Source organism: Podarcis muralis, chromosome 16 (genome assembly GCF_964188315.1).
Source record: "Podarcis muralis chromosome 16, rPodMur119.hap1.1, whole genome shotgun sequence".
Lineage (NCBI taxonomy): Eukaryota > Metazoa > Chordata > Lepidosauria > Squamata > Lacertidae > Podarcis > Podarcis muralis.
Genome location: NC_135670.1, coordinates 27618674 through 27640629, shown reverse-complemented (window position 1 = coordinate 27640629; position 21956 = coordinate 27618674). Strand labels below are relative to the sequence as shown.

The following is a 21956-nucleotide window of genomic DNA, read 5'->3' as shown; positions in this document are numbered from 1 at the left end:
TGCTTTCGTTTTCACTGTCTGTGCTTGAACGCTGAAGCAGACGGTCATGTCTTCTGTTTGCTCTGACCAACGTTGAATAAACTGTAAATATGCTCTCCTGCTGTGCAACTTCTGCTGTGTGAATTCTGCTGAAAGAGTGTGCACCAGCCTAGGAATGTGGCAATCTATTTCCAAAGGCTTTGTGCCGCTAATTGCTGATACTGCGTCCGGCAGCCGGCTTGGGGGCTCAGATGGACGTTATCTCCCTGGCAGTATCCCAACAAGAGATAGATAGATAGATAGATAGATAGATAGATAGATAGATAGATAGATGATTGATAGATAGATAGATAGATAGATGATAGATAGATAGAGATAGATGATAGATGATAGATAGATGATAGATAGATAGATGATAGATAGATAGATAGATAGATAGATAGATAGATAGATAGATAGATTAGATAGATAGATAGATAGATAGATAGATAGATAGATAGATGATAGATAGATAGATGATAGATAGATAGATGATAGATAGATGATAGATAGATAGATAGATAGATAGATAGATAGATAGATAGATAGATAGATAGATAGATGATAGATGATAGATAGATAGATGATAGATAGATAGATAGATAGATAGATGATAGATAGATAGATAGATAGATAGATAGATGATAGATGATTGATAGATAGATAGATAGATAGATAGATAGATAGATAGATAGATAGATGATAGATAGATGATAGATAGATGATAGATAGATAGATGATAGATAGATAGATAGATAGATAGATAGATAGATAGATAGATAGATAGATATAGATAGATAGATAGATAGATGATAGATGATAGATGATAGATGATAGATGATAGATAGATAGATAGATGATAGATAGATAGATAGATAGATAGATAGATGATAGATAGATAGATAGATAGATAGATAGATAGATAGATAGATATAGATAGATAGATAGAGATGATAGATAGATAGATAGATAGATAGATAGATGATAGATAGATAGATAATTGGCAGGTTCCACATCATTTCTAAGAGGCGAAGACGATGTGACAGGAGTGGAGCAGGGTTTTGGAACACGAGTTCCTGCTGAACTGGTATATAAACAGGTGGGGAAGAATTCCTGAAGAGTGACAGGTAGGAAAACAGAGACCACTTCAGGGCCTCCTCCAGCTGGATTTCACACACACAGTGATCTGCCATCTACTGCCCTGTGGGAAAGATCCTTGTGACATTTTCAATGTGTTATAATCGTGTGGGGTTTTTGTCCCATTGGATCCCACCTCGGGAATTTTGCCAAAAAGTTTGCTCCCCTTCCACAATTTCAAAATGCAGTTTCTTCTCTCGTTCAGTGATGGAGAATGGTTCAAATAAGAAGACTATTTTTGGTACGGCGGTAGCATTCATCAGCTGCCGTCAAGGCCAAATGAAGCCCATCATCTGCAAGGAGGTTTTTGTCTTACTTCCCTATGTGGTTGTGTCACTGTGTGCTGCCCGCTGCTGTCATAAGACAGACAGTAATAATCAGCCTCATCTTCTCCTTGAAGGCTGGAGATGGTTAAGATGGCAGAGTTAGCAGAGCTGTCAAGGGAGCCTGAGAATCTATCTGGGATCCCTGACTCCCTATGCTCATCACCATATATTAGCAGTTTTGGAGCACTGTTGGGCTTCTGCTGGTACCAGGAGTTGAAATAATCCTCTACACTCTCAGTGCTTCTCCTACAGGAGATTTTGACTGTATCTCCGATGGAGGCTGACAAAGAAGGTGGCTGAGTCATTGTAAACTCCGCATCGCAGCCTGGAACAAAAAAAGAAGTCAGAAAAGAAGTCAGGGTGTTAGATGAGAGTGGAAGACCACAAACTCTTCTGATGGGTTGGTCCTGAACTCACTTTAAAAAAACCACAAACCGCACTGAGTTATTTTTGAGACTTCCTGATTGAATAGCACTTCAGCAGAATCTCTCTGCTACTTAACACTTGTCTACAACAGAAACTTAGAAGTCATCAGAGTATTTGAGACAGGGACAGAGATCCATTCTGTTATGCCAGGCAAATTCAAGCCAAACAGTGAACATTCAGAAGTTTGAAGGTTTTACCCCAGAGCAAAGCCAGCAAAGCTCTTGGATATGGAATCATTTTTTAAAAAAGTTTTCACATATGAAATTGTTCTTGACTGATTCATTGCTCATTCATTCATTTTTTTACTTTATTTTTACTGTAAAACCCTTTGAGATAAGTTGTGGGGTGTGACTCAGAAGTGGAATCAAATAAGCCAATCACTCTTATTCCCTGATAAATAATTGCAGTCGCAGTGTCCCCAGGGAAGGGATGGAAAATTTATTTCTGGAATGTCTGCACTCCACACTCTAAAATTTAATGCTTGTAGGTCTCGCTTTCCAAGTCTCACATCTGTTGCTCTGCAGGACTCTCTCCTAACTATAGTGGGAGAAGCCTGGGATTGATAGATGTGGATGCTAAAGCAATAATAATAATAATAAATCAAGGCTCCTTGCACTCCTCTCCCCCTTTCTTCCTACCCAGGGCACCCTGCCCTCTGCTTTCACATCAGAGATGGCATATCATGCAGAGCTATATTCTTGTTATTTAAAAAGTGCACCTAGACATTCTGTTGTTGCACCCATAACCTAGGTTTAAGTTGCTATTTAGCTCCTAGCTTTCATATCTCGGTTTCTAACACTGCTGTTGATAGTCTTTGAAACGATGATTTACCCACTCAGGAAGAATGGCAGATGAAAGTAATGGACTATATGGAACTGGCAGAAATGACTGGCAGAATCCGAGACCTGGGAGAAGAGTTGGTGGAAGAAGATTGGAAGAAATTTAAAGACTATTTGCAGAAATACTGTAAAATTAATGAATGTTAAAATGATGTTGGATTGAAAATAAGGTTAAGATCTAAAGTTAAGACTAATGAAAGAGGGTAAGGATTTGCTGAATTGATTATATAAATGGGAATACAAAAAGGGGAGGTGTGAGGAAGTCAAGAAAATAAGCAAATGAATCTATAGATATTGATAACTGGATTTGTTTTTTTAAAAAATTTCTTAGCTATTTTGTTTTGTATTTTGTATGTATCTTTTATGTATTTTTTGATAATACCTGTAATTTTCTTTTTGTCTTTTTCTATTTTCTATGTTTTCTTTTTATTTTTGTAATTCTTTGTTCTTAATGTTTCTATTTTGTAAACTTATGTCTTTCTTTGAAAAAAGGTTAATAAATATCATATATTAAAAAAAGAAGAAACGATGGTCCCCTACTAACATCAGTGCAGCTGCACACAAACTCTTTCTTGCCCCACCAGCCTCTTCCAACACATATACCAGATCGACTTTCTTCCATGACCATTTCAAGTCTGCATCTATGCTGCCACTTTCAGGCTCAATGAAACTCTTGAGTGGTTCATGTTACTTTCTCTTTGCATAAAGAGTGAATGCTTTTTTGTCTCAGTTCCCCATCTGATTGTATCACTGTGGAACTTGCTACCAGTTCTGTCCCAGGCACCACAGTAATAAACAGCCTCATCTTCAGGCTGGGTGTTGGAGATGGTTAAAGAGCCAGTGTTCCCGGATTGAGAGCCAGTGAACCGATCTGGGATCCCTTCTCCCCTTGTGCTGGAGCCATACCACACAAAGCGAGGAGCCTGTCCAGGTTTCTGTTGATACCAGCCAAAGCTATACCAGCTACCACTACTTCTAGAGCAGGAGAGTTTCAAAGTTTGGCCCAGGGACACAGACTCCGAGGCTGGCTGAGTTACAGACTGTGAAATGACACCTTTGAAAAAATAAAAATATATGCATCAGAAAAACATTATGTTTCTATGATAAATTACACGAAAAATGGGTTTGTTGCTCAACCCATTATTCTTGCACAGGACAACCTCATCCCATTAACCACCCAGAACCAGACCTGAGTAGTAACTGAGAATGGTGAAGACAAGAAGGAGCCAGGCCATAGTGAAGTCAAAGGAAGGGAGAGTCCCAGACACAAACAGCTCTTCAATCTAGCTGCACCTTCCTCCTCCTCCTCCTCTCTTAAATCCCTTGGAAATTAGAAATGATCGCTCATGCAAATAGGTCCACATCCATTGGCTTGGGCAGAGGCATCATGCTTAGCGACAAAGGGGGTGATTTGCATAATGAAGGTCCAGCCCTTGGTATCCCAGTTAAAAAGAAAAATATCAAGTAGCAGATTATGGGAAAGTCCAAGAGACGCTGTCGTGAGCATCAAAATACTGGACTGGGATTGCTGCTTATTGCACATTCATCCTGATTTGTCTGCAAGAAAATTGAACCAAGTCAACTGTTTATTCAGCCTCCATTCACACCTGTTTGCAGGGAGGATAATGATGTTGCACATGGGAAATGTCACTCTACACTTTCCATTTCCCTCTCACTTTCCTTGTCACAAAAGTCTGCATCTATGAATGGTGATCATGTTTCTGGCCTGTCTTTGTGAAGGATCAAGAGATATGTGAGCATGCGAGGCAGAATTCTCTGACTTTTGCATGGATAAAAAGTGGCCTAGTGTACAATGATCAGAGTCTCACATCTGTTGCTATGCAGGACTCTCTCCTTGCTATGGCAGAGAGAAGTCTGGTTTTCAGAAAACAAAGCACACATATCCTCCAACATTCTTCAGATTAAAATAGTAACATTTCTCATTCCCCCCCCCCTTCTGGACCCTTCTCGACGCCCCATTTTTTGTTGTCCCCCACGGTGTATCTTCTGTCAGAAGAAGTGCGAGTGGCACCATCACTGCACCAACCTGACACAAGACACATTCTCTCCACAGTCCTGAGAAAACACCGTAATATTGATTTTATTATACTTTATGATTTGGTAGATAAAAATAAAAACACATCAATAAATGAATTTTAGAAAGGGGCAAGATTAGATGCGGATGCAAAAGATTAAAATAAAAATCCAAACTCCTTGCGCTCGGCTCCCCCTTTCTTCCTGCCCAGGGCAGCCCTGCCCTCTGCTTGCACCTCAGAGGTGGCAAATCACACAGAATGGGGCCTCAGCAGCAGCAGCCATGCCATCCTCCTCCTCCTCCTCCTCCTTGGTCCAGCAGTCCAGACACACAGAAAAGGAAACATCCAGCTGTTTGTGGACCTCAGCTCCCATCAGCTCCTTCAAGCACATTCATTGTCAGGGATGGCGGGAGATGCAGCCCCATAGCATCCAAAGGGAAATATGTGGGTTATCCCTGCCCTAGACAATCCCTGCCCTAGACAAAAAATTGAACCAAGTCAACTGTTTATTCAGCCTCCATTCACACCTTTTTGCAGGGAGAGCCAATGAAACATTTGAAATGTCATTCTACACTTTCCAATTCCCTCTCCTTTAGACAAAAGTCTCAATCCTTGAATCCTTGAATCATGTTTCTGGCCTGTCTTAATGAAGGTTCAAGAGATACGTGTGTGAGGCAGAATTTTCTGGCTTTTGCATGGATAGAAAGTGGCCTATTGTGCAGTGACCAGAGTCTCATATCTGTTGCTCTCCAGGACTGTCTCCAAGCTATAGACGCATAAACTGCCAATAATTCAGAACATGGCAGCGAGACTGGGGACTGGGAGCAGCCGCTGAAACCATGCAGCCCCATAGCATCCATAGGGAAACATGTGGGTTATCCCTGCCCTAGAAAAACATTCTTTGCCCAAGGCAGTCCATTCAGGCATCAGCCTGACAGCAAACATATTCTTCGGCTGTATTCACCTTCAGCCTTTTCATTTCAATGGGTCTTCTCTAAGTAGAACCTGTAACACACAACTTGCCTAAAAATGCTCAGAGTGGCAGCTAATATTCTTGGTTAGAGAAAGTTATCTTCCAGCCCTTGAGCTCTGTACATGAGTGAGTTGTAGTGAAAAAGCACCTATGCATAGCCAACATTTTCCTGCCCTGCCCCAGGTGCAGTGGGGGCAGGAGGTCTGTGTTGTCATCCTATCCTGCCAAACGCAGAGAAGATGCATCAACATCTCCCCTTAAAGGTGAGAGCTGGGACAGCAGGCATCACACACAGGCAAGAAGATTTGACCTACAACTGTGATTGAACACTCAGAAATGGAAACAATTAGCAAGGTAACTATTCAGATTCATAACATTGTGAAGTATCCATTGCTAACCTCACTGCAAAGTACAGAGAACCCTAATGATGGAGACTTTGGCCAGGAGCTTCAGTTTTAATATCTGGATTTGCAGCCATAACCTGAGCAGATAACTTTTTGATAGCCACTTTATGCCTGCAGAAGCCAAGCTGAGCCCATGAACCCTCCATAACCAGACCTGAGCAATAATTGAGAAACACGAAGAGAGCAAGGATCCAGGCCATGGGGGAAGTCCAAAGTAGGGTGAGCCTGAGAGGCAAACAACTCTTTGATCTAGCTTCACCTTCCTTCTGCTTTCTTAAATAACCGGGGAATGAGGCATTTTCTATCCTATTTCAATGTCTGGATTGGAAGTCAAAAACTGAGTGCACAAGAGCAGTGGCCATGTCCCTGGGGCAGAGATGTACAATCTTCCTCTGGCAAGACTGCACAGCTCCTTTCGGAGGACTGGATTTGCAGTTTCAAGAAAAGGTTTTGCTTCCCACCTGAATGAATCCCTTCTCCCCAGCTGAAAAGATCATAAAACATAAAGCCAACAAGTGACCCAGGTTTCTGTTAGTACCCTTAAAAGCTGTCCCAGTGTTCACGCTTAGAGAGGGAGAACACTTGAATGGTTTGGCCCATAGACAAAGACGCAGAGGCAGCCGGAGTCAAAGTGTGCAGTGAACTGACACCTTGAAAGACCAAGTGGTTGAAAGTCCAACCCCCTGCAGTGCAGGATTCTTACCAAACTTTTCAGCTCTTTAGTTCAAAAGCTCCTCTGCAATCGAGGAAATTGAGCCCCATAGTGCTAGTTCATTCTCAGCTCTGGGGAGAAAAAGTGAAGGTTTTTGTCTTAGTTCCCCATCAGATTGTATCACGGTGATACTTCCAGCCACTAGTGCTCTCCCTGGCACTGCAGTAATAAACTGCCTCATCTTCAGTCTGGATGTTAGAGATGGTTAAAGAGCCAGTGTTCCCAGAGATAGAGGCAGTGAACCGATCTGGGATCCCTTCTCCCCTGTCGCTGGTATGATAGAACACAAAGCGAGGAGCCTGGCCAGGTTTCTGTTGATACCAGCCAAAGCTGAACCAGCTCCCGCCACTACTTCTGGAACAGGAGAGTTTCACAGTTTGGCCCAGGGACACAGACTCCGAGGCTGGCTGAGTTAAAGTCTGTGAAATGACACCTTTGCAAAAAGAAAAAGAATACATAATTTTCTATGTTTATAAGGATCAGAAAACATTGTTTTTTATGGTAAATTAGACAAGATCAATGGGTTTGTTGTTTGTCCCATTATCTCAGCACAAGCCAACCTGTTCCCATTAACCAACCAGAACCAGACCTGAGCAGCAGCTGAGAAGGGCGAAGAGAAGCAGGAGCCACGCCATGGTGAAGTCAAAGGAAGGGAGAGTCCCAGGGACAAACAGCTCTTCAATCTAGCTGCACCTTCCTCCTCCTCTCTTAAATGCCCTGGAAATGACAAATGATCTCTCATGTAAATAGGTCCACATCCATTTGCTTGGGCATTGGCATCATGCTTAGCAGCAAAGGGGGTGATTTGCATAAAGAAGGTCCAGTCCTTTGTATCCCAGTTAAAAATGAAATGATCAAGTATCAGATTGTGGGAAAGTTTAAGAGACTCTGTCCTGAGCATCAGAATACTGCACCAGGATTGCTGTTTATTGCACATATTACACATTCTGATTTGTCTGCAAGAAAATCGAACCAAGTCAACTCTTTATTCTGCCTCCATTCACACCTTTTTGCAGGGAGGGCAAATGAAACATTTGAAATGTCATTCTACACTTTCCAATTCCCTCTCCTTTACACAAAAGTCTCAATCCTCGAATCCTTGAATCATGTTTCTGGCCTGTCTTCAAGAGATCCGTGTGCGAGGCAGAATTCTCTGACTTTTGCATGGATAGAAAGTGGCCTATTGTGCAGTGACCAGAGTCTCACATCTGTTGCTCTGCAGTACTTTCTCCAAGTTATAGACTCTGAAACTGCAATTAAACTAGAACACGGCAGCTAGACTGGTGAGCAGGAGTGGCCACCGAGACCATGTAACACCGGTCCTGAAAGATCTGCATTGGCTGCCAGTACGTTTCTTAACACAATTCAAAGTGTTGGTGCTGACCTTTCAAGCCCTAAACGGTCTCGGCCCAGTATACCCATCATTCTCCATCCCCATCATTCATCCTGGACACTGAGGTCCAGTGCCGAGGGCCTTCTGGTGGTTCCATCACTGTGAGAAGCAAAGTTATAGGGAATCAGGCAGAGGACCTTCTCAGTAGTGGCGCCCACCCTGTGGAACGTCCACCCATCAGATACCAAGGCAATAAGCAATTATCTTACTTTTAAAAGACATCTGAAGCCAGCCCTGTTTAGGGATTGTTTTTAATGTTTCATGCTGTATTGTGTTTTTAATGTTCAGTTGGAGGCCGTCTAGAGTGGCTGGGGAAACAAAGCCAGATGAGCATGGTATAAATAAACCATTATTATTATTATTATTATTATTATTATTATTATTATTATGGCAGAGAGAAGCCTGGGATTGAATGTAGGGCATTCCAAAAACAAAGCATGCATACACTCCAACATTCTTCAGATGAAATTAGGGATATTTCTCATCCCCCGCACCAGATCGTCCTTGACATCCCATTTTTTGTGTGTGTCCCTGCAGAGAATTCAGACTCCTTGCGCTCTGCTCCCCCTTTCTTCCTGCCAAAGGCGCCCCTGCCCTCTGCTTGCACCTCAGAGGTGGCACATCACACAGAGCGGAGTCTTGGTAGCGGCAGCCATGCCATCCTCCTCCTCCTTGATCCAGCAGTCCAGACACACAGACAATGAAACATCCAGCTGTTTGGGAACCTCAGCTCTGATCAGGTCCATCAAGCGCAGCTCATTGTCCGGGATGGCAGGAGATGCAGCCCCAAAGCATCCATAGGAAAATATGTGGGTTATTCCTGCCCTAGACAAACTTTCTTTGCCCAAGGCAGTCCAGGCATCAGCCTGACAGCAAACATGGTCTTGGGCTGCATTCAGCTTCAGCCTTTTCATTTCAAGGGGTCTTCTCTGAGTAGAACCTGTTACACACAACTGGCCTAAACATGCTCAGAGTCTCAGCTAACATTCTTGGGAAGAGAAAGTTATTTTTGGGCCCTTGAGCTCTAGACATGAGTGAGTTGCAGTGAATAAAGCACCTATGCATAGCCAACATTTTCCTGCCCTGCCCCAGGTGCAGCGGTCTGTGGTCTCTGTTTTCATCCTGTCCTGCCAAATGTCAAGAAGATGCATTAACATCTCCCCCTAAAGGGGAGAGCTGGGATCACACACAGGCAAGAAGATTTCACCTCCAACTGTCATTGAACATTTAGAAATGAAAACCATTAGCAAGCCAAATATTCAGATTGCATCAGAATACTGGACTAGGATTGCTGTTTATTGCACATTCATCCTGATTTGTCTGCACAAAAATTGAAGCAAGTCAACTGTTTATTCAGCCTCCATCCACACCTGTTTGCAGGAAGGGCAGATGACGTTGCACCTAGGAAACCTCATTCTACACTTTCCATTACACTCTCACTTTCCTTTACCCAAAAGTCCAGTGTGAGAGCGAGGGGAATGGATTTGATGTGAAAGACCTCCAAAAGAGCCTTAAGAGCACAATCTGAATCTGCCTCTATGTGATGGGATCCCATTCAATAGTAATGACAAGTTTGAAGCACCGTTCAGGGACCAGGTTGCAAAGGATCCTTGTCTCCATTGCAGACGGCCATGGCAGTAATGTAAGGTGCATACTAGCCCAGCCAAAGTACCAACTTTTCCTCCATTCATGCCAGTGGTTCAGGTGATGCAACAGACCTCTGGGGTCAGTAATTTAATTCACATTTCTAAAGTGAAAGGGCTGAACCCACATTGCACCCAGAGTAGCCGACATCACCTTCTGTAACAGAATACAACCACATTTTAAAACCTGTATACTGACATGACAATCTGCTCAGATTTATTTCTGGCTTTTCTCCCTGGGGGACAACTTGTGCCCAAATTCAGCTGTGGCAACCAGCACTTTCACATCTGATTCCCTATGGCTGCACCACAGATGCAAAGATGTCGGAGCATCACAAATGTGTACTCATGTACAACCCCCCCTGGAAATGGTCTTTGCAATTTTTGTTCATTTCCTTTCATTTCACATCTGTGTCCATGGGAGATTTATATTCATGTAGGAACTGAAAACATACACTTTCTCAATGGCAAGGCTGTGCGGCTTGTAAAAAAAATTCAAATTCTGACCAATTTCAGCGCAATACTAAAAGCAACAATGTAACATTAATATACATTTGAATATCTTGCAACCAAATTTATCATTTATTCATTGTTAGGGGAAAACAATATCTGCGTCAGTTCTATTGCCATGTCTGCACCTTCATGACAACCGCACTTCAGAAGTTTCCCATCTCCTGCCCTGTATACTTTGGAAGACTCATAATAGCTCAGTGGTCTGAAACACACAGGTCCGTTCTTAACCTGAAACTGTTCTTAACCTGAAGCACCACTTTAGCTAATGGGGCCTCCTGCTGCCGCTGCACAGCCAGAGCACGATTTCTGTTCTCAACCTGAAGCAAAGTTCTTAACCTGAAGCACTATTTCTGGGTTAGCGGAATCTGTAAGCTGAAGCGTATGTAACCTGAAGCGTATGTAACCCGAGGTACCACTGTACAGTGGTACCTCTAGATATGAACGGGATCCGTTCCAGAGCCCCATTCGCATCTAGAGATAAACGTAACTAGCGACGGCACGTCTGCGCACTCACGCGTCGTTTTTTGCCGCTTCTGCGCATGCGCGTGACGTCATTTTGAGTGTCTGCACATGTGCAAGCGGCGAAACCCAGAAGTAATGTGCTCCATTACTTCTGGGTTGCCAAGGAACACAACTCGAACACACTCAACTCGAAGTGTATTTAACCCGAGGTATGACTGTACAGGATTTTTTTCTATTTTTTTGGGGGGGGGAATTCTCAATTCAATAAAAAAACCCCACAAGAAATAAATAAAGGGGGGGTAAAGAAAGAAGGAACAGAAAAAAAGAGCTACAAGATACTTCCTCAGTATTATATCTTAACTTTCATTCCCTACAAAGGAAGATTTAGGGCCGGATATTTTTTGAATTGCCAACGTAAGCTTGGCAGCCATAGGAAAGTGACTAGGAGCAGAGGACCAGGGAGATCCCTCTTGCTCTGCATCTCAACAGATCTCAGGGCACAGATGACTTTGAGCTCGTCTACAGTTGCTGCTTCATTATTCACTCTTGGGAGAAAGAGGGAAGGTGTTTGTCTCAGTTCCCCATCAGATTGTATCACTGTGGAACTTGCTACTACCAGTGAACTCCCAGTCAGCACAGTAATAAACGGCCTCATCTTCAGCCTGGGTGTTGGAGATGGTTAAATGGCCAGTGTTCCCAGAGACAGAGGCAGTGAACCGATCCGGGATCCCTTCTCCCCTGGTGCTGGTACCATAGAACACCAAGCGAGGAGCCTGGCCAGGTTTCTGTTGATACCAGTAAAAGCTGAGCCAGCTCCCACTACTTTTAGAGCAGGGGAGTTTAGTTGTTTCACCTAAGGACACAGACTGGGAGGCTGGCTGTGTCACTGTTGCTTGTGAATTGACCCCTTTACAGAAAAGAGAAAGAAAAAAGTCATTACCTTTGATCCTCTGTGCTTTCAAATAGCACAAGAGCATTCTGTCACTAAAACAAATACAGGTTACAGATCATTTTGCTGTTTTGTCTCCCAGGCGTATGTAATGGCACTTTGCATCCTTACCTGAACCGTAATGGAGAAGGGCAAAGAAAAGCAGAGCCCAGGCCATGGTGAGCTCTCCAAAGCAGCGCAGGGTCTCTCTGAACTGAACAGGCACCTGGCTGGGACCCAAGGAACCCTTCCCTTTTTAAGTCCCTGGAAGATGAGGAATGGTCCCTTCATGCAAATTCAACCTGTGCTCATTGGCTCAGGCCATGTCTCCACTGATAATACCTGGTGCAATAGGGAAACAAAATGCAATAGAACGGAGGTGTATAAAGGGATTTTTTATTTTGCTATTATGACTATGATCTTGACTTGTACATGATTAATTTGAGCCAGAAGTAGGATTATAGCTCAGGGGAAAAGGGAGGAGGAAGGCTCATAGGTCCTGCCTTGGAGTAATGTTTGAGGCCAACTGGCCTTTCTGAGCTTTCTAAACTACCCCTGATCTAAACTATTCACAAGCAGCTAAAGAAGTACTGGGACCCTCAAAAATAGGCAACAGTGAACTGAGTCACACAAATACTTTTTCTCAGGTTTAAACCCACAGCTTGATGGGGGAATGAGCTCAGGATAGCTAATGATCTCCAATATATATGATTCCCTGAAACAGATTAGCATCGGAATATGATAAAGTTCGAACTGTCTCTTGTCTGAGACAGAGCTTTAGTGTTACACACTAGAAGGAACTTTACTTGGGGGTCTGGCACTAGTTAGGTCACTCCTTGTCTGCAGAGCCGGCAGCCCCTCACCCCTTTTCAAGTCCCCTCCCTTGTGGAGTTTTCCCTCGGCCTCCTCTCCTCTCTCCACTTCTTGGGAGTCATCTGGGCAGCCACTGGTCTCTGAGCTGCCCCCACCCTACCCCAAAGAGAGTTGCCTTCCCACACTGCCCCACAGGGTCCCGGGAAGCACCCCCTGGCCAGCCCCAGAGGCACCATTCGCCTGGGGACCTTGTAGCCAGGGCAGCTGCAACAAACAGCTGTGGAAGCCTCTGGGAGGGAGAGACGTGAGAGGGCATCAGAGGAGGGAGGGAAGGAAAGAGGGATGGAGCCAGTGTTGCCTGTGGCACCCCTGACCATCATTCAAAGCACCCCAGGGTACCATGGCACTGGTTATAAACCACTGGTGTTGGGGAATCGTGCTTCCAGAAAGGGGGAGACAGCCAGAACCACCACTGACATCTGTCTGTATACAGTGGTACCTCAGGTTAAGAACTTAATTCGTTCTGGAGGTCTGCTCTTAATCTGAAGCTGTTCTTAACCTGAGGTACCACTTTAGCTAATAGGGCCTCCTGCTGCTGCCACGCTGCTGGAGCACGATTTCTGTTCTCATCCTGAACCAAAGTTCTTAACCTGAGGTACTATTTCTGAGTTAGCAGAGTCTGTAACCTGAAGCATCTGTAACCTGAAGCGTCCATAACCCGAGGTACCACTGTATATGTAAAGCGGGGATGTGGGTGGAACTGTGGTCTAAACCACTCAGCCCAGTGGAGGAGGAAGCGGGGTGTGGGGTGTGCAACTTGTTCTGGGTGTCATCACTAAGATGGGGGTGACAAAAGGAGTTTTTAAATAAATAAATAAATAAATAAATAAATAAATAAATAGGCTCACGAAACTTTTTAGGAGTGACGTAGTGGCTTAGGCGCCTGCAGGTTCCACTCTGCCTGAAACGGCAGCGTGGGACTTGCCTCTGCCTACTGCCTCTCCCTCAGCCCGACTACAGCTGAGGGGGAGGCGGCAGAGAGGCTGCAAGCTTCGGAGAGGCTCACCCCGCCCCCATTGGCAGATCGTTCCGCCCCTAGCTGCAGGACACCCCCCCATACCAGGCACCTGAGCAGCGAACTACGCTGCTGACTGAGCCGTTCCAACTGGACTTCATCACCAACTGCCCTAGGGGAAGGATCCGGATGACTTTTTCATATGCATCCCACCTCAGGAATTTTGCCAAAACATTTGCTGCCCTTCAATGTATTTTGAATGCAGTTTCTGTTCTCATTCACTAATGCAGAATGGCTCAAAAAATAAGACAACAGCTACACTCAAATAAGGCAACAGCTACACTCAAGGCCAGCTGAAGCCCTATAAAGACCTAACATTCCTATGTGGTTGTGTCACTGTGTGCTGCTCACTGCTGTCATCAGACAGACAATAATAAACAGCCTTCTCTTCTGCTTCAAGATAGGAAATGGTTCAGGTAGCAGAGTTAGCAGGGTGTCACTTTCCTGCTCAAAAAAGCTCTTGAATCATTCAAGTTACCTGCTCTAGGGAGGAAGAGTGAAGGTTTTTGTCTCAGTTCCCCATCAGAATGTACCACTGTGATACTTCCAGCCACCAGTGCTCTCCCCGGCACCACAGTAATAAACTGCCTCATCTTCAGCCTGGGTGTTGGAGATGGTTAAAGAGCCAGTGTTCCCAGAGGTGGAACCTGTGAACCGATCTGGGATCCCTTCTCCCCTGGTGCTGGTATGATAGAACACAAAGCGAGGAGCCTGGCCAGGTTTCTGTTGATACCAACTAAAGGGGTCCCAGCTACCACCACTACTTCTGGAACAGGGGAGCTTCACAGTTTGGCCCAGGGACACAGACTCTGAGCCTGGCTGAGTTACAGTCTGTGAAATGACACCTTTGCAAAAAGAAAAAGAAAAAGAAATGCATCAGTTTCTGCATTTATAAAGATCATAAAAACATTGTGTTTGTAAGGTAAATTACACATGATAAATGGGTTTGTGGCTTTCCCTGTTATTTCAGCAGAAGCCTCTAAACACCCAGAACCAGACCTGAGCAGTAGCTGAGAATGGTGAAAAGAAGGAGCCAAGCCATGTTGAAGTCAAAGGAAGGGGGAGTCCCAGAGACAAACAGCTCCTCAATCTAGCTGCACCTTCCTCCTCCTCCTCTCTTAAATCCCCAGAAATGACAAATGATCTCTCATGCAAATTAGCAACAAAGGGGATGATTTGCATAAGGAAGGTCCAGTCCTTGGTATCCCAGTTAAAAAGAAAAATATCAAGTAGCAGATTATGGGAATGTTCAAGAGAATTTGTCATGAGCATCAGAATACTGGACCAGGATTGCTCTTTACTGCACATTCATCCTGATTAGTCTGCAAAAAAATTGAACCAAGTCAACTGTTTATTTGGCCTCCATCCACAACTTTTTGCAGGGAGGGCAAATAACATTGCACCTGGGAAATGTTACACTTTCCATTTCCCTCTCACTGTCCTTTCCACAAAAGTCTCAGTCCTTGAATCCTTTAATCATTTTCCTGGCCTGTCTTCATGTGCACATGTCAGGTAGAATTCTCTGACGTTGCATGGATAGAAAGTAGCCTCAGATGAAATTAGGGATATTTCTCATTCCCACCCCGCCAGATCGTCCTCAACACCCCATTTTTTGTGTCCCCCCCCCCCTGCAGAGAATTTCCTATCAGAAGAAGGGCAATGTAAGGAACTGGGCAGAGAGGGAGTGGTGGAGACCGCCTCCCCATCCTGACCCTTCCAGGGAGGAGGAGGAAGACAGTATAGATTGGCAACAGGGATTTGAGGGAGGTAGCAGCAAAGAGGTAGATTAAGGGGAAAGTTGAGAAATCATGAGAGAGCCAGAACAATACCCGGCTGACACGTTGTCATTAGAAAGCAAGCCAGACCCGCCATCTCCCAGAACCCGGCAAGCCTTAAAAGTTGGAGAGCAAAGAGCTCAAAGGCAGAGGGCTCATAGCAGCCCCTGTAGAGGAGATGAATGAGGAAGTGGGAGAGATGGGGGTGGAGATTCATTCGAGACAATGCCATCATCCAAGAGGCTGGGTTCTATAGCCTCTCTCTGTAGAGACTGAAATAAAAAAGAAACTTTTCCTTCTTTTATACTTTCCTGGGTAACCAGCTGGGAGCAATTGACAGAATCCTTACAGGCAAGTGGCACCCCCACTGCAGCAATGGGACACAACACACACGCTCTCCACCGTCCTGAGAAAACCCTTTAATATTGATTTTATTATATTTTGTTATTTGGAAGATTTGCAAAAATAAAAATACACACCAATAAATGAATCTTAGAGAGGGGCAAGATTAGATGTGGATGCAAAAGCGTTTTTTTAAAAATCCAGACTCCTTGCAATCAGCTCCCCCTTTCTTCCTGCCCGGGGTGTGCCCTGCCCTCTGCTTGCACCTCAGAGGTGGCACATCACACGGAGTGGGGTCTTGGCAGTGGCAGCCATGCCATCCTCCTCCTCCTCGATCCAGCAGTCCAGACACACAGAAGAGGAAACATCCAGCTGTTTGGGAACCTCAGCTCCCATCAGGCCCATCAAGAGCATTCATTGTCAGGGATGCCAGGAGAGGCAGCCCCCTAGCATCCACAGGGAATGACTGCTCCCCGCATAAAACGGGGGGCGACCTTTGCATGGACGCGCACAGCCCCTGGATCTGGAGCGGCTCCATCAGCATAGGCTTGGCTTTGCCTTCCCTCAGGTGGGATACCTGGAGGTCTCCGCCTACCCCAGTCAGCTGTCCAATCCCACCTGGGGGTAGCGTTGCCAAGGAGATCAGGCCAGGTAGGGGAGGGATTACCTGCCCACACAATAGAGGGAGGATCTTACCTGGGAATCCTCACTTGGCTCCAGAGCTTCTCCCACCCTACCCACCCTCAGTTAATGCATTATTTTGCAGGTTAACTTTTCTTCACAGGTATGCGGGCACTGCTACATTAAGGTCGGATCAAAGGGCCGGAAAGGAATTTCCCTGCATTGGCAGGTTTCGCCTTTCCCGTAACAAAACGTCACAACTTTGGCAGTATCAGGCCTTGGGCGGAATCCTTTAGTCCATCTTCCTCTTTGCGGCAGCGATACCAGGGTTCCCCGTTAAAGGGGTTTCTGAAGGGAGGCTTTGACCGTACGCCGAAAGGTCGTCATTGCTCTCCCCTGCGGCGGCGGCGTAACGGGGATGGCTATCTCTGCTTGAACATATGTTCTCCAGAGCCGGCCCATCCCCCCCACAAACACTGATAACCCTGATGCCCCCTAGGTCCCCGGCTGGGGACTGTTGAGGGAGAATGCCCAATGCCTGAGCCAAGGTCTACCCACATTTGAAATTTAATAAAGTTGTGGCCAATTTAATCCCATAGCACATAATAATAATAATAATAATAATAATAATAATAATAATAATAATAATTTATTATTTATACCCCGCCCATCTGGCTGTGTTTCCCCAGCCACTCTGGGCGGCTCCCAATCAGTGTTAAAAACAGTACAGCATTACATATTAAAAACTTCCCTGAACAGGGCTGCCTTAAGATGTCTTCTGAATGTCAGGTAATTATTTATCTCTTTGACATCTGATGGGAGGGCGTTCCACAGGGCGGGCGCCACTACCGAGAAGGCCCTCTGTCTGGTTCCCTGTAGCCTCACTTCTCGCAATGAGGGAACCGCCAGAAGGCCCTCGGCGCTGGATCTCAGTGTCCGGGCTGAACGATGGGGGTGGAGACGCTCCTTCAGGTATACAGGAGTCGTTGTCTTGAGTCGTTATTCCACATGACGGGGGGACCGCTCAGGATCTGGGGACTCCAACAGGGATAACCCACGCAAAGATGTGGGTTATCCCTGCCCTAGACAAACTTTCTTTGCCCAAGGCAGTCCATTCAGGCATCAGCCTGACAGCAAACGTGGTCTTGGGCTGCATTCAGCTTCAGCCTTTTCATTTCAAGGGGTCTTCTCTGAGTAGAACCTGTAACACACTACTTGCCTAAACATGCTCAGAGTGTATCTGAAGAAGTGTGCATGCACACAAAAGCTCATACCAAGAACTAACTTAGTTGGTCTTTAAGGTGCTACTGGAAGGAATTTTTTTTGTTTTGACCATGCTCAGAGTGTCAGCTAATATTCTTGGGTGGAGAAAGTTATTTTGGGGGCCTTGAGCTCTGTACAAGAGTGAGTTGCAGTGAAAAAGCAACTATGCATAGCCAACATTTTCCTGCCCTGCCCCAGCTGCTCCATGCATGTGGAACACCCAAATCAAATGCTCATCTGTGTGACATTTTACTGTAGGTGCAAATCTGTCAAATGTAGAGAAACTGATCCAACATCTCCCCCTGGTGTCTCAAGCTCTGATCATCCCAAAGGATGTATATAATATTGCACAATAAAATTCTCACTTTTTAAAAAGAACAGATTTACCAGAGCAGAACTTACTATTTCCTTTTAAGCAATCTTCTTGCCAAGGAAGCAGTCTTCAGTCCTCTTTGCTCACTGCAGGCTGGAGTTGCCTCCCCTTTCGCTCTACAATGTGCATCAACAAATATCCTGCCTCACATCTTTCAAACGGCATTGCAAAGTGTTCCTCAGGATTTGGAGAGGATTACGAATGGATATCTTCTGAATATCTGGGACCTTGACAACAGTTGTATTTTGGGATCAGGGTGTGTGTAGGGCAGAGGTTTTCAACCTTTTGAGTCCACGGCTCCCTTGACCAACTACATTCTTTCTGTGGCACCCCTGTGGGGCTCAGGAGCCCAGTTAGGTCACCCCTTGTCTGCAGAGCCGGCAGCCCCTCACCCCTTTTCAAGTCCCCTCCCTTCTGGAGTTTCCCTCAGCCTCCTCTCCGCTCTCCTCTTCTGGGGAGTCATCTGGGCAGCCACTGGTCTCTGAGCTGCCCCTACCCCACCCCAGAAAGAGTTGCCTTCCCACACTGCCCCACAGGGACCTGTGAAGCACCCCCTGGCCAGCCCCAGAGGCACCATTTGCCTGGGGACCTTGTAGCCAGGGCAGCTGCAACAAACAGCTGTGCAAACCCCTGGGAGGGAGAGACGTGAGAGGGCATCAGAGGAGAGAGGGAAGGAAAGAGGGATGGAGCCAGTGTTGCCCGTGGCATCCCTAAGACATCATTCAAGGCACCCCAGGATACCATGGCACTGTGGTTAAAAACCACTGGTGTTGGGGAATCGTGCTTCCAGAAAGGGGGAGAGAGCCAGAACCACAACTGACATCTGTCTGTATACAGTGGTATACCTCGGGTTAAGAACTTAATTCGCTCTGGAGGTCTGTTCTTAATCTGAAGCTGTTCTTAACCTGAGGTACCACTTTAGCTCATGGGGCCTCCTGCTGCCAAGCATGTGATTTCTGTTCTCATCCTGAAGCAAAGTTCTTAACCCGAGGTACTATTTCTGGGTTAGTGGAGTCTGTAACCTGAAACGTCTGTAACGCGAGGTACCACTGTATATGTAACGTGGGTGGCAGTGTGGTCTAAACCACTGAGCCCAGTGGCGGAGGAAGTGGGGTGTGCAACTTGTCCTGGGTGTCATCACTAAGGTGGGGGTGACAAAAGGAGTTTTTTTTAAAAAAAAATAGGCTCAGAAAACGTTTTAGGAATGACGTGGTGGCTTAGGCGCCTGCGTGGGACTTGCCTCTGCCTACTGCCTGTAACCTGAAGCATCTGTAACCTGAAGCGTCCATAACCCAAGGTACCACTGTATATGTAAAGCGGGGATGTGGGTGGCACTGTGGTCTAAACCACTGAACTCAGTGGAGGAGGAAGCGGGGTGTGGGGTGTGCAACTTGTCCTGGGTGTCATCACTAAGGTGGGGATGACAAAAGGAGGTTTGTTTTTTTAAAGGCTCACAAAACTGTTTAGGAGTGATGTGGTGCCTTAGGCGCCTTCAGGTTCCGCGCTGCCTGAAACAGCAGCCTGGGACTTGCCTCTGCCTACTGCCTCTCCCTCACCTGCCCTACACCTGAGGGAGAGGCAGCAGAGAGGCTGAAAGCACCAGAGAGGCTCGCCCCACCCCCCATTGGTGGATCATTCCGCCCCTGGCTGCAGGACACGCCCCCACACCAGGCACCTGAGCGGCGAACTATGCTGCTGACTGAGCCTCTGGGGCTTGTGGATCACAAGGTCGGTGGTTCAAATCCATGTGATGGGGTGAGCTCCCGCTGCTCAGTCCCAGCTCCTGCAAACCTAGAAGGGTGTGTCTGATAGGGGAGGGGGCTTCTCCCTACAAAACCTACTCATGTGAAGTTATGCTCTTGAGTGAATCAGGCTTCTCTATAGTAAGAAAGAGGAGTGACAGGTTTTTGTCTCAGTTCCCCATTAGATTTCACCACTGTGGAACTTCACACTGCTCTCATAGTTACAGCAGTAATAAACTGCCTCATCTTCAGCCTTGATGTTGGAGATAGTTAAGTATCCCATATTCCCAGAGGCTGAGCCAGTGAAGCGATCTGGGACCCCTTCTCCCCGGGTGCTGGAGCCATACCACAGAAAGCGGGGTGCCTGCCCAGGTTTCTGCTGATACCAATGAAATGAATCCCAGCTACTGCCACCTTTTCGGGTGCAGGAGAGTTTCACAGTTTGGCCCGGAGACACAGACTGGGAGACCGGCTGAGTCACCGTTGGCTGTGAATGGACACCTTTACAAAAAGAAAAAGCACAGAAATCGTGACTTGAGTACATTTTCTATGCTTTCAGATATCACAGATTCATGATATTCCTGTGATAGTTAAATTATGGAAATAGCATTGACGTTGTCTTATGTCAGCTGAATCTTCCATACCCTTACCTGAGAAATAGCTGAGAAGCGCCAGGAAAAGCAGGGGCCAGGCCATGGTGAGCTCTCTGAAGGAGTGTGACTATCGTTCAGAGGGAGATTTAGATGGGATCCTCTTTCTCCTTTCTGTATTCCCCAAGAAATACCAAACGGATCCTTCATGCAAATTAGTTCTGTGCTGATTGGTTCAGCAAGAACTTCTTTATTTAGCTGCTAGTGTGTGAAGCCAATGAAGAAAGGACATATTTTAATAATGGTGCTGTGGGAGGTCCTCACTTTGGCCAAGATACAAAGGAGAAGGGCTATGGTGACATCAGGACAGGAGTTTGGGGCAGATGCCCATTGGGCAACCCAGCAGAATGAGCAGGAAGGGGTCTCAAATGCAACACAACTGGCTTCTCACGTTGGGAATGGATGTAAAACACAATGCCATAGAAAGAGACCCCTCTTCACCAGGGACTCCTGGGGAGAATCTGAAGGGCCAAATGCAGAGCACTGGGAGGCAGTATTTGCCCTTGTTCTTTAGGTTTTCCACCCCCAGAAGTTGGGAATCTGTAGTAACTTTTCCTAATATAGAATGAGAACCAATTTCAGTAGGCTACATTCTGTCCAATGCAGATCTTATTCTTGGAAATAATATACACAGAAACACTCACACAGAAACACGGCTTGTGGAAACAATACAATAATTTGCTCTTTCTCCCCCAAATATGAGAATTCACAAATGCTTCCAAAGGTTTGGATAGATGGTTAATCGCATGGGAGCAAATTGAAATTGAATCTGTATCAGCTGCATCAAAGAGATCGCTGTGTGTTTGATCTTGATGAATGAATGAGGACATGGAAGCAGGGCAAGGATCCTGACCCTATAGGGACTGAGCATACATGTGTGTGAATGTGGTGCAAAGAGTTTGACACTTTTGATCAAATATGGGAAACTTGGTCCAGCCTCTCTCCCCACCGGTCAAAGGTCAAAAAACTGGAAGATCAAGAACAGTGAATACCAATGTTTTACTTACAAAGTTTGGGGAAAACCCAAAACCTGAAAACATACCCATGAATCCTAGCTGAAATTATTATTGAATCTTGCATTTTCTTCCTACCTATAATTTAAGCAAAGCTCATCTAAAGTGCAGTTAAAATTCTATGAAAGGTGGGGAAGGTGGTCCCACTTCTCCCCCTGCAGACAGAGGCAGGAAATGTCAGGTTCTAAAGCATCTCTAGGAAACCAGTTAAATGCAATTGTAGCCATGGTTTTCCCAGTAGTGATGTGCGGAAGTGAGAGCTGGACCATAAAGAAGGCTGATCGCCGAAGAATTGATGCTTTTGAATTATGGTGCTGGAGGAGACTCTTGAGAGTCCCATGGACTGCAAGAAGATCAAACCTCTCCATTCTGAGGGAAATCAGCCCTGAGTGCTCACTGGAAGGACAGATCGTGAAGCTGAGGCTCCAGTACTTTGGCCACCTCATGAGAAGAGAAGACTCCCTGGAGAAGACACTGAT

At 45.7% G+C, this 21956-nt stretch overlaps 2 protein-coding genes across 5 annotated transcripts in view; both read right to left on the bottom strand.

Moving 5' to 3' along the window:
- Nucleotides 1–20583, bottom strand: part of LOC114586356 (immunoglobulin lambda-1 light chain-like) — a 208307-nt gene extending 187724 nt beyond the window's left edge. Inside the window, exons 1-2 of one of the 4 annotated variants that reach the window (XM_077920347.1) lie at nt 20465–20583; nt 20018–20315 (exon numbers count right to left, since the gene is read on the bottom strand). In XM_077920347.1, the coding sequence (XP_077776473.1) occupies nt 20018–20315; nt 20465–20510 (344 nt within the window). In that variant the 5' untranslated portion in view covers nt 20511–20583. Of the gene's footprint in view, nt 1–3501; nt 3801–3935; nt 4059–14242; nt 14544–14697; nt 14787–20017; nt 20316–20464 lie in introns of those variants that run through there. The other 3 variants (XM_077920348.1, XM_077920350.1, XM_077920349.1) reach the window with 3 other exon arrangements.
- The window catches only part of LOC114586355 (immunoglobulin lambda-1 light chain-like), a 254039-nt gene that overhangs the window by 175313 nt on the left and 56770 nt on the right, over nt 1–21956 (bottom strand). The window lies entirely within an intron of this gene.